Source organism: Cricetulus griseus, chromosome 3 (assembly GCF_003668045.3).
Source record: "Cricetulus griseus strain 17A/GY chromosome 3, alternate assembly CriGri-PICRH-1.0, whole genome shotgun sequence".
Taxonomy (NCBI): domain Eukaryota; kingdom Metazoa; phylum Chordata; class Mammalia; order Rodentia; family Cricetidae; genus Cricetulus; species Cricetulus griseus.
The window spans coordinates 94,657,261-94,670,512 of NC_048596.1; the positions used below are offsets into that span (position 1 = coordinate 94,657,261).

Below are 13,252 nucleotides of genomic sequence, written 5' to 3' on the forward strand. Positions count from 1 at the left end.
AGTAACCTCTAGCCTCTTGGTACCTATGTTGACCTCTGTAAGGTGCTTCTCCTTGCCAAGCCCTTACATCCTCACCTCTAGAACTTTTAATTTCCTGTTGCCGTTTTAAACCTTTGGAGATGGCTTCTCCTACCCAAGCTCCAGTATCTTGCACATTATAGTCAATGTTGGCTGCATACAAAACCCATTCTTCTAACGGAGCTGATCTGATCTTTAAAGGCAAAAGTATTCTTTTGCATATAGGGTTTGCATTTTCATAAGCTATTGTATATATAATTGATTGTCTTGTTTCTGGATCTGTTACCTGTAATTCTACTGCCCTAGTTAACCTTTGTAAGAAGTCCTGGAACTGTTCTGTAGGTCCCTGTTCTATTCTGGTATAAGCTTCTAGACGTTCTCCTGGCTCACGAACCTTATCCCAGGCATTTAATGCTGCTTTCCTGCAAAGAGACAGTATATCGTCATCATATTCAGCCTGAACCTGTGGGTCAGCATAAATACCCTGACCAAGAAGCTTATCTAGAGGGGCTTCAAAACCTTCCTTTATGCCCTGACGTTCAAGGAGCTTTGCCTCTTCCCTTACCAATGCCTTCCACTGGATTTGGCATGAATTCTCAAGTACAGCTGTTACCAATAGTTCCCAATCTGTGGGTGTCACCCTGTTAAAGGTTGCCCATGAATGTAATAGCTGTTTTACGTATGGGCTATGGAGACCATATGAGACAACTGATTCTTTAATATTCTTAAGATCCTTCAGCTGTATAGGTTGCCATTCATAAACCATTCGTCCATGAGGGTGTTTCTTAGAAGCTGGCTTTTCTACCATGGTAGCTGGGTACACTAATGGTGTATGAGTAACAACCTTAGAAGAATAGTCACGATACCTGGGTGGAGTAGGTGCCTGGGATTGGAGTGATTCTGCTTCTGAGGCATCCCACTGATCTTTAAGCCTAGCAATGATATCCTTTTGAAAAGTTTCAATCTCCTTAATCATAAAAGATTCCAAGCACGTTAGTGAATCTGTAAATTGCTCTAACTGCTCATCTACACGTTTTTCTAGGTCTTTCATACGATCATCCTTAGACAGCATCTGGATGGCATGGAAACTGCCTTCTAGGTATTGGAGTCTAGATTCCAGGTCATGATTTGCTGATTTTGAGTCCTCAGCAATCGACCGTATGGACCTATGTAATCTGTCAGCCCTGTACTGTAAATTATCTTCCAAACATTCAAATCTAGACTCAAATTTCTGATCTGTTACCTTGGATGCTTCAATAATTGATTGAATGGCATTGTCCAATTCTTCAACCCTATGCTGGGTATTTTGCACCGATAAGTCTAGTTGATGAGTAACATTGCCTATCTGAGTTTCTAGCTGGCTACAGATATTCTTTAGCTGGTCATGGTCTTCTGACAGCCTAGCCTCTAAGGCCTCAGACATGGAGGATCTCTCTGTGTTTATCTTATCATAAATACGCTGTATCTCATCAGACAGCTCTGTCTTTAGTGTATTGGACACAGAGCCAAGCTTATCATCCAATTTCTGTTCCACTTGCTGCACAATTGTGGTCTGACCTAATCTGTTTTCCAAAACCTCATTGCGTAAAGCTGTTATTTCCTGCAAGCAGGTGGTGAGGTTATTTCTGTCCCTGTTCCTGAGTCCTCTGGCTAGTAATACTATTTGTACCAGCAAGCTGACTGCCATGACAGCATATAGGCCAATAATTGGCAAATTAGCATCCTCCTCAAACAGTGAATTCACGTAATAAGCAAAAACATTACCAATTTCAGCAAATGATAAATATTCCGCCATGATTTTACCTGATTTCTACTCCAGATGCAGTAAATATATTTGACCAGCAGGTAGCACAGGCCTTCAGTTATTCCGAGGCATTTGGCAGCAGTCGGTCAGCAGTGGAGAGCGGTCACAAAAGCGGCTGCGCTTATCTTAGAGAGTATACGGCTTTTCAGCTTTGGCTTTCCCGTTCTGCCGCAAGGGGAAGCCTCTGCTGAAAGCCGAAACTTACTCACCTCTAGGCAGCTAGAAATTGGGTGGATGACTCTGAGCAGCACAGCTGCCGTGGGTCAGCTGCTAGCCGGGAATGCCTGTGGAAAGAGGGTGCTTTCCGGGCATAGGCAGCCGGCCCGATGGAACCCACAGCCTGTCCCAAATGGGGTGTGGGTTTCCAATATCCCGCTTCTGACAACCAGATATGGTAGATAATTACCAATAAGGAGTCAGGTAGAAATATAAGGGTATTTAATAGGGAAAAGCCTTACTTACAGAGCGGACCAGCCAGCCGGTGGTAGTATGTACAGCAAGAAGCAAAGAGAAACCGAAACCGAAAATGCAGTCCCCCTACTCACTTTGACCACGCCCTCACAAGCCCTCAGGTACTCCTGTAGCCAGCCCCTAAGAAGGCGTGGCTACAGCTTCCCCTACACACAAGGTTTCTGGCATAAGAGCAGAAGGAATGATTGTAGGAGGAAGAGGGTTCAAGGACACCACGAGAACTTGCCACATAAGATAACTTAACAGGGCTCAAAGGGTCTCACAGAGACTAAAGAATTAATCAAAAAGACTGCATGGGTAAGAGCTTAGTTCACCTGCATATACGTCATAGGTGAACACCTTTGTGATTTGCTGGAAGCCATAGCAGGGGCAATGGGCAAATCTCTGAACATTTTTGCCTGATCTTGAGACCCTTCTCCACCTACTGTATTGGTCATCCAGCATGAATATGAGCATTGGTGCCTAGTCTTATTGTGTCCTCCTATGCCCCATTAGGTTGATATTCCGGGAAGGCCTAATCTCCTCTGAAGAGAAATGGAGGATGATGGGAACAGGGGAGAGGGGAGATGAAGCAGTAACTGGGAAAAGTGGAGGAAGGGGGAACTGAAGTGCGAAAGTACTGTACAAGAGAAAAACCAATAGGAAGGAATAAAGCAAGGAATGAAGGAAGAACGAAAGGTAGGAGGATTGCAAGGAAGGAGTGAAGGAAGGAAGAAAGGAAGGAAGAAAGGAAGGAAGGAAGTTAGCAAGGAAGGAAGGATGGACTGGGTGAAAGAAGGAAACATGATTTCACCCTCATACCAGAATTTCTATCAGTGTGCTGATAAAATCTGAATTTTTGAGAACGCCAACTGCCACCCCTGTTAAAGTGAATTCAGCAAGCTTTATTTCCTAGGCTCAGAACTGGATCTACAATATGAGAATTTAGAATACAGTGTCGGTTAATTTACAGGCTCTCTTCTGGAGACCTTTACAAAATGAGATCTTTGTAACAGCATGATTTGGAAAGAGATGTTTACAGAACCTGATAACAGATTAGATTACTTGACAACTAGTGTGACAGAATGTCTCAAGGTTCCTTGACAGGACACCCCATCATCCTGGGGTAGAGTCCAACTGTAGCAAAAAGAACAACTTATTCTGACCTTAAAACAAAATGCCTTTGACACCAATATGTAGTCAATCTGCTCCATCAGGATGCCCTGTTCATTCCAAAGAACTCCCAAGTTTATTTCTTCATTTGGTTTTCTTCATTTTTTTTTCTCTGTGCAGATTTGGAAGTGGTAAACTAGCCCTGTAGACCAGGCTGACCTGGAACATCCATAGATCTGCCTGTGTGTACCTCTTGGGTTTAAAGGTGGAGCTTTTCCAGTAAAATCTGGTATAGAAATCACACCTGAGCTGTCTCATTCTGGTCAATCACTCAGCTTCTGTAATCCCTGAAGCCCACCTGGGGCTGGAGGCTCTCTGCAAAGGCACACAGACCACACAGCTCCACAGTCTGATTTTCTCCATCCAGTCAAGGCCACTTGATGGTTGATGTCAGGTATTCTCTAGAGATTTAGAATCCTCTGACTGAAAAACAAATGTCCTTGAACCTGCAAGGTGTTTGTACTTAGAATGTCCCTCTGAAAATGATAATAATGTTTAAACTACAACCTTTTTTTAAAGTGTATATGAGGATGGAGGATTCCTAGCATTTCACCAACCTAGCTGTTCATATTTATGTAGAATGTGTAGGGTCAATTCTATCTCTAATTACTGATAATAACATTTCATAGAGCCCTGAGACCTCTGCTGTGTAACTGCAGTTAGGGTGCTTAAATCACCCATGATCTGCCTGCCTGTTGACATAAACACTCTAGATTTCATCTCCTGTTTAAGTAGTGTAACCACATTCCTATTTTTTCAGAATATACAGCATGGCTTCAGCCCTTCCAGCCTGTAACGCCTTCCTATGAGACTCACATTCTGAGAGCCTCTGAGCAGTCTCCATATATCCAGATGACAGTTTCAACCATCTTGCTGCATGCTTCTCTGGGAGTAGGTGGATGGATTCTATTCTCTTCTGCCAAGGACTCCAAGAGATCACATGTCCCAAATGTTGGTGCTTTTATACCTCCCTCCTATGGACACACCTACTAACAACAGAGACTGCCAATTCCCTATATACCTCCAATTATAATCGGGAAATTTAGGTTATGGCTCATGCAAAGCAGCACTAAATCTGATCTGTTTGGGAGCAGTTACCCTATAAGTCTTCAACTTGGATTTGCATTGTAAAGAAAAAAAAACATGAAACCACATCAGATAAAGAAAGCAGAAGTAGACCTGCCATACAATTCCTTTTGCTGGGTATTTTTCCACTGTCCTTTAATCCCAATTCTCCGGAGGCAGAGGCAGGCAGATCTCTATGAGTTCGAGGCCACCCATTTCTACTTAGCGAGTTCCAGGACCATCATCAAGCAGTAGAGTAAAAACACTGTCTCCAAAATCAAACCAAAAAAGTACAAGATAAAAATGAAAATGAAAAAGAAAATAGAGTCTCCTTGATATTGTTAATCCCACCCACAGAATGTAAAGGCTAAGGTCACAAATTGCTTTTGGCCGAAGCAAGTAGGCTTCACTTCTGGGCACAGCATATCAGGTACAGGGGCAGTGCCACCCTCCCACCCACCTATGCCCAAACCACAGAGTCTCAGGAGGTCACCTGGAAATTAACTTTCTAGGCTCATTTCAGATGGTAAATTATGGGTGTATTCAGAAGGAATTTTGTCAACATATACATTTTTCAAGTAGACTACATAAGGAGATAGCAGTGTTGAGTGTATTTCACAGAAAATTTTGTGGTGTGGGCACAGTGTATTTCAAGAAACAGACATATTGGAGACCAAGTGAATTGCAGGGATGGTCAAGGTATGATCATGTCAAATTCCAAGAATTAGAAAATGAAATTTTGCAACAAACAGAAACAAACTTATTTCCACCTTGTAATATAGCTTCCTATCTTATGATAGAGCCAGACTGTCCCAGCCATGGCTTAGAGGGACTTCAGTTGAGGGACTGTGGGACACAATGTTCTACTTGATGCAGCTTTCACATTGGGGGAGGAAATTTCCCCAAGGCCAGGTGTAGATATACATTATTTATGATTTATTAAAGCTTGCTGAGGATCAGACAGCCCAGTCAATCATGAGCCATAGAAACCAAGCACACTCCTTTAATCCCAGTGGGAAGAAGCTGAATTACTGGTACACACCTCTAATTCTAGGGCTCAGGATTAACAGGTACACAGATCTCTCTGAGGTCAAGGTCACCCAGTTATAGACAACATTGAATCAGACTCAAAGAGTCCATTGCTCATGCCTTTAATCCCAGGATTCAGGAGGTATACAGGACAGGAGAAAATTCTGGGTTAGTCATTCTTTCTACCACACTGAGGATACCAGGCATTGATTCTCCAGCCTCACTGAAGTTGGCAAGTTTCAGGGAGGATAAGAAGACATTGACATGTTAGGGTTCTCCAGCCACAATGAAGAGAGGCTGCAGTTTGAGGCTCAAAGAGTCCATTGCTCATGCCTTTAATCCCAGAATTCGGGAGGTATATATCACAGGAGAAAATTCAGGGTTAGTCAGTCTTTCTACCACACTGAGGATAGGAGGCATTCATTCTCCAGCCTAACTGAAGATGGCAAGACTTAGTATCAGGGAGGATAAGAAGACACTGAAGTATCAGGGTTCTCCAGCCACAATGAAGTGAGGCAGCAGTTTGAGGCTTGGTGGTGTGTGAATCAGCCTTTCAGTCTGAGTTTGAAGCAACAGCTAGTGGTCAGTGGTTTTGCTACCCTGATCTTCAGTTTGAACCACAATATCAGTCTCTGGGTCATTTATCTTTTGTGTTACAGCAAGGGTCTTTTCATTAGTGCATTTGTTTGTTTCTAAGATTATTGGGGCTATGATGGCTACACTTGCTTGTCAGTTTGACTACATCTGGATTTCACTAAGAAGGAAAAGTGTGGGGTACACCTGTGAGGTGTTTTTGTTATTTGAAGTGGGAGAATCACCTGTGATCTGAATCTTTGAGGTAGGAAGACTCAGCTTAAATGCAGATCTATAATCCAGACCAAATCTCGGCAACAACTTCTGCTGGAAGCCTATCTGGGTCCAGAGAAGAAGCCAGATTTTACCATTCAACTCCTTGCTCTGGCGTTGATAGCAAGTTTATTTACTCACTGTCAGTAGAGCCTACTTCTTAGTAATTCCAGGATACACTGAAGACCATGTTTAGCCTTCTTTCCTGAGCAACTACTGGATCCTTGCACTTTCCAATTATGGACAGGCATTGTTAGATTAGCCAATAGCTGGATTATCACGCAAGTCATTCTAATTAATCCCATTTTTTTATATAGGGAGATATTCATCCTAGAAGTTCTTTCACTCTAGAGAATCCTGACTAAAATATGTTTATATTTAGTGTTACCTCTTCTACTTATTTAGTAACGCTACATCTGATCTTCTAGACTCATGAACATTTGACATACATGTTTCATTTCCTAACAATTTTGTAGTGCAGATATACATATATATTGATGAACACATGCATTTTAAATAAAATAGTTGCTCACATTCATGGTATATCATATTTATGCTGTTGACATTGTGGTCAAATGTGGCAAGAATATTTGCCCATGTCAACCACAATTTAATTCTACACTCCTTCCCAAAACATGCTCATGAAGCAGTGACTAGAGGATTTCTGTGTGTTCAGTGCCAGACTGGGCTACTTAAAGAGCCCCAGGTTAGCCATGGATATGTAGTGAGACTATTTGTGACAGAGGAAGAAGAGGAAGGATGACCTTGAGGGTGGGGGTGTGGAGGGTTAGGTTGATAAAAGTGAGGAGGGAGGAAAAGTGAGATGGAGATGTTTAAATAGGGTGGACATAGACGTGGAGGGGGAGGGACAGAGCATTTAGTTGAAGAGAGATGGTAAGGAATAGACAGTGGGATGGGCACAGAGAGAGAAATGAAGAGATGTCAGAGGGGCAGGGGAATGTGAGGAGGATCTGAAGGTAGACAAAGGGAGACAAGTGAGGGGATGAAGGGAGAAGAGAGAGATTTTGTTGCTTTGTAAATGGTGGTTGGTTTCATGGGTACTATGAGAAATGCCACACAATGGATTTGCAACTGGAAATTTTAATGTATTCTATGGAAAAGGTGAGGTGTTAGGATTCTCTATGGTAACAGATTTTACACACTGAAATGAGACACAGAGAGGGGGTGTTTAATTTATTAGAATTTTATTATAATGACTTACATACTATGGTCTGTGTAATCCTACAATGGCTGCCTATGAATAGAAAATTCAAGAATCCAGCAGCTATCTGTCCTAAAGCTGCATGTCTCAACTGGTCTTCAGTAGAGAGCAGAATCCCAAAAATCAGTTTCTAATGCCAGTGAAGAAATTGACTTGCTAGTGAGGCAAAAAGCAAAAACTTTCTTCCAAGTCATTATATAGGCTTCCAGGAGAAGGCATGGCTCAGGATGATTTTCTCAGTCCAAAATATGTGGATTGTAACTTTGCCTTCCTACTTCAGAAATCTTCATTAAAGTGAATGTCCTACTTAAACCAAAAATCCCTCAGAGGTGAGTGCTCATTTTTTGTTAATTCCAGTTAGAATCAAGTTGACAAACATCACAGTATTTGTACCATGTTTTCAGAAAAGTAAGCAACTTGTAGAAACATAATAAGGTCTTGAATTGTACACGATGAAGGGAGAAACATAGGAGTAAAAAGCATTGAAGAAAGTCTGGAAATGATGTAAGTTCACTACTTTTGTTTAAAATTATCAAAAAACAACCAATACTGAGGTGATTTGTGTTTATCATAAAATGGGGTCTTAATTCCTAGGATAGGGTTGCCTGAATTTACATTTAGTGTAGACTGGGATGATCCCTTCAAAAATCCTCCACTCTTTGGCTTAAAAGGAATAAGATTTAGGTTTAGATAGACCACACCAAGAAAATTGTAGTTTGTGTTTCTGTTTTTGTTTTTGTTTTCTGACTCAAGATGTCCCATGGACCATATTGACCTTGAGCTTCTTCTGTATGCTTTTATATTTTTTAGTTTTTTATTTTTTATATATTTGAATTACAAACAAGATTGAATTACATGACAATCCCAGTTCCTCTCTCCATCTATTCCTCCCCTACCACCCCCTCCAACTAAAATCCTACCTATCATATGTCCTTTCTTCTAATCTACACCTGACTCAAACTTTCTGCTTCCTTATGACCTCTGCATCCCTGTATGCTTTTCTTGAACTCCTGACATCTTACCTTTGTTACTACAGAGCTGATATTGGTGGACTGAACCTACAGCCTGGCCTCAACTCCGGCTATTTTTAAGTATTCCCTTAGGAGTTTTAGAAGCAGGCTTAGGGTGTCTAAAAGGGTCCCCTCCAGCTTTCTACCCAGTGCAACCATGGGATTCCTCTGAATGGAAATAACAGATACACAGGCCCAACCAAAGGGTCACTGAAACAGAAACAATACCAAATAAGCTCAGAAAATTATTTTTCATTAACAGGTGATGAGGAGAATGGAGCATGAAGTAGAAGAGAGGTGGTGGGGACAAAAGATCTGCCAACCTAGAAGAGGAAATGAACTCTGGATGTGATCTCAGGAGAAGTACATAGCACATAGCAAACAAGAACAAAGTGAGGTTACTGGAAATGCCTAAGCATAGAGATGTGGGCTGTTGTTCTTTTGGGACCAACCACACACATAAAGATGTAGACATCTGTGATAGATTAAATGTAACTGGCCCCCACAATCTCATAGGGAGTGGCACTATTAGAAGGTGTGACTTTGTTGGAGTGTGTGTGGCCTGTGGAGAAAATGTGTCACTGTAATACAGGCTTTGAAGTTTCCTATCAAGATACCCCTGAGTGTGTCAGTCAACTTCCTGTTGCTCATAAGATGTGGGAATCTCAGCTACCTTGCCAGGACTGTGTGTGCCTGCACACTTCCATGCTCCCCACTAGGATGATAATGAACTGAACCTCGGAAACTATAAACAAGCCATCCCAATTAAATAGTTTCCTTTTAAGAGATGCCATGACATTGTGTCTCTTCACAGCAATAGAAACCTAGACAACCTTAGACAACATCACTCTGGCAGACATCATTCATGGTAGTAGTGTGGAGATAAGGAGGTCATTGGAGTGTGGTATTCAGCCAGGGTAACCATACTGTTGAGCTTCCAGTCCAGTGTGAGTCACTGTCTCAAACACTAAGTCACAGAAAATTTCAGGAAGAAAGAAACCAACATCTTCCAAGGACTTCCATATGCTACTGTAAAACTCCAAGTGCCCTCTTATCACAGGAATGCAGCACACATACACACACACACACAAACAGAGAGACAGACAATTGTGGCAGACATAGGGAGAGAGACAGAGGGATAAACAAAACTCTGATGTTTTAGCTAAAGTTATTTCTAACCAGGACACCAATAACACGAATTTTGGGGTAAATACAGAGATATACTTGAAAATATTTGAGTGTTATAATCATATAAACACATTACAAACTGGTTTGAGTTCCTGCAAGCATTTAGCCAAGGATATGTTTTAAATGGTTGTAGCTTTGTTACCTGGCTATAATTCCACATTATAATTCCAATTCTACATATGCTCTTTGGAATCAGTTTTCTGTAACTCTGGGAGGATTCATTATACTTAAATGTATTATTTATTTTCTATTCCTGGGTTAAAATGCAATCACTAGAACAATTTATAGAAGGAGGAGTTTATTTGGGCATATGGTTCTAGAGGGATAGTAAGAAAGCATAGAAGCAAGCAGCAGGTTTGAAAGCAAGAATGGAAAACTGAGAGATCACATCCTTATTAACAAGCACAAAGCAGAGGAAGCAGATTAGAAGTGGCCAAAGCATTTACTCTCAAAGTCTAACATCCTCTCTCCCGTGGCGTACTTCATCCAGCAAGGCTGTACCACCTAATCCTCCCCCAAGAAGTGCTACAAGTTGTGAACCATGTGTTTAAAGACCTGAGACTAGGGGACATTTCTCATTTAAACCATCATTCCCAGTCATCAATAAAAAAAGGATATCTGCTAAAAATACCTCTGGTAAATACCCTATAGCACAGAGATGCTAGCATTACACAAAGATAAGAAAAAGGCATAAAACAAGAAAGAAACATTCACTTTTTTCACAGACACCATGATGATATACCTCCAGATAATCCCAAATAATCCACAGAAATTTATGATGATAATAATAAAATTTATCAACGACACTAAATGCATGACATATACCACTCAATTGTTTGACTTTAAAAATATATTAATGTCAATGCAGGCTATGGTGGTGCACAACCTTAATTGTAGCGCTGGAGAGGCAGAGGTAGATGAATCTATGTTTTGAGGCCAGCTTGTTCTATAGACCAAATTACAGGATTGCATGGGTTACATAGAGAAATTGTGTCTCATAAAAAGAAAAGAAAAGTAAACAACAAAACCCCAAAAAACAGACGTGTGTGTGTGTGTGTGTGTGTGTGTGTGTGTGTGTGTGTGTGTGTGTAATATCAGTTTTATTTGGGGTACATTAAATTTAAAAAGAGCATATAAAGATCTACTCCCTGCTGTACTTAGGAAAATTGACATCCTCTCGAGTTTCAGACTATGATGGAAGATAAATATAGTTAGGCAGATAATTCCCAGTGGCTCAGTGATTGTCCTTAGCATCCAGATATAGCTATGTTTAGGCTATTCACACCCATACAGGTGGGAGATTACTATTCCCTGGAGGTTCACTCATGCACACATATACAAATTCACATGCATGGAGAGAGAAAAAGGGAGAGAGAGGGAGAAAGAATAATGGAATAACATGTTCCTTCTGTGGTTGCCTCTCAAGTTCTCAATAGAGGTTTTATTTTCCTGAATGCTAAAGATGTGAATAAGACTTCACCCATGGATAATTGTTTTCTTGAGAAACATCGCTAATCTTTAGGGTAAGCATCAGATTTCTACATTGGGGTTGTATTCTTCTTATGAAAGAAAAGAATACAGGGTAGAAAGGATGGTAAGGTTCAGATAGTCTTGTCTCTTAACATTTGAGAAAGCTCAATGGATCATCTTGGAAGTCTACATCACCATATAATTTGCTTACTTTTCACTTTCAATTACGTGATTGGCATTTGACTTCTAAAAGGTAACTCCAACAAGGGTTGTTTTAACAGAAGAACTCTTGGTCAAACATTACATGGCAACCAACAACAGCAGGTATGAGTGAAAATATTTATCTTGTGCAAGTATGGAAAGAAAAAGAATGATATATATTTATCCCAAAACTTTCAATTTTAATATTGTCTTTCTTTTCAGAGAACTGCTTCTCTTCCACAGTTATTATATAATTATTTCTCAACTATAAGTGTCCCTAGAACTCATCTCCTCAGCCATTATTGTTTGAAAAAATGTATAAAAGTATAAAAAAGCATGGACACAAACTGTATGAACCACATGCAAGAAAAATAGGGAAGCACAAATAGTCAAAGAGAGAATGATGCACAAGAAAGAGAAATTAGCCTTTATTGGGAGGAAAATTGCATTTATTGCATAGTCTGTGATCTTTAGGGATATTTTCTGTTACAGAGAAAATTCTGGAATCCTCTACAATGAACTTCCAACACTCATGTCACTTCTGAATGGCAGCAGCCTGACTCCAGCTTTCTTTATTCTCAATGGCATCCCTGGTTTGGAAGAGGTGCATTTGTGGATCTCCTTCCCACTATTTACCATGTACAGCATTGCTCTTACAGGGAACTTTGGACTCATGTATCTTATCTACTCCGAAGAAGTCTTACACAAACCTATGTACATCTTCCTAGCCCTGCTTTCCTTCACAGATGTGCTCATGTGCACCAGCACTCTTCCCAACACTCTCTGCATATTGTGGCTCAATCTCAAGGAGATTGACTTCAAGACCTGCCTGGCCCAGATGTTCTTTGTGCACACTTTCACAGGGATGGAATCCGGGGTGCTGATGCTCATGGCCCTAGACTGATACGTGGCCATCTGTTACCCATTGCGCTATGCCACTATCCTCACTAATGTAGTCATTGCCAAGGCAGGGATGCTCACTTTTCTAAGGGGTGTGATTCTTGTCATCCCTTTTACATTCCTCACCAAGCGCCTGCCATACTGCAGGGGTAATGTCATTCCACACACCTACTGTGACCACATGTCTGTTGCTAAAATATCATGTGGCAATGTTCAGATCAATGCCATCTATGGATTAATGGTTGCCCTCCTCATTGGGGGATTTGACATTCTGTGCATCACAGTCTCCTACACCATGATCTTACGGGCAGTTGTGAGTCTCTCATCAGCAGATGCTCGACAGAAGGCTTTTAGTACATGCACTGCTCACATCAGTGCCATTGTCATCACCTATGTCCCAGCCTTCTTCACCTTTTTTACACACCGCTTTGGGCGACATACCATCCCTCCCCACATACACATCATTATGGCTAATCTCTATCTACTCATGCCTCCCACCATGAACCCTATTGTGTATGGAGTGAAAACCAAGCAGATACGAGAGACTGTCATTCGATTCTTGTTTAAAGGGAAAGAAAGTTCTTCTCAAAAAATTTAATGCACACTTTTAAGAAGTCATAGTTCCCTTAGCCTGCTTTAGGTTAAACAACTAAATATAAACAAGCAAAAAAACACAAAGCCTTAGTCTGGCTGTAACAAGTGCATGCATGTGACTCAGATTCTTCTATCTATTTTGAGCAATTGCAATCATGTTCATGTAAGTAGAAAACCTGTTCTGAATCCAAAATTTCCTCCTGTTAGCTCTCTGTGAGTTCACTGTGTTCAGTCTTGATGGACAAGTATTGTTCTCCCGAGTTACAATCTCACAAACATTAC

At 41.0% G+C, this 13,252-nt stretch overlaps 1 protein-coding gene across 1 annotated transcript; it reads left to right on the forward strand.

The window, feature by feature from the left end:
- The first annotated feature begins 12,008 nt into the window (after positions 1-12,008).
- On the forward strand, positions 12,009-12,974 carry LOC113834604 (olfactory receptor 52N1-like). The gene is given in 1 exon segment (XM_027404978.1): positions 12,009-12,974. A coding segment is annotated over 1 exon segment (966 nt).
- The last annotated feature ends 278 nt before the right edge of the window (positions 12,975-13,252 follow it).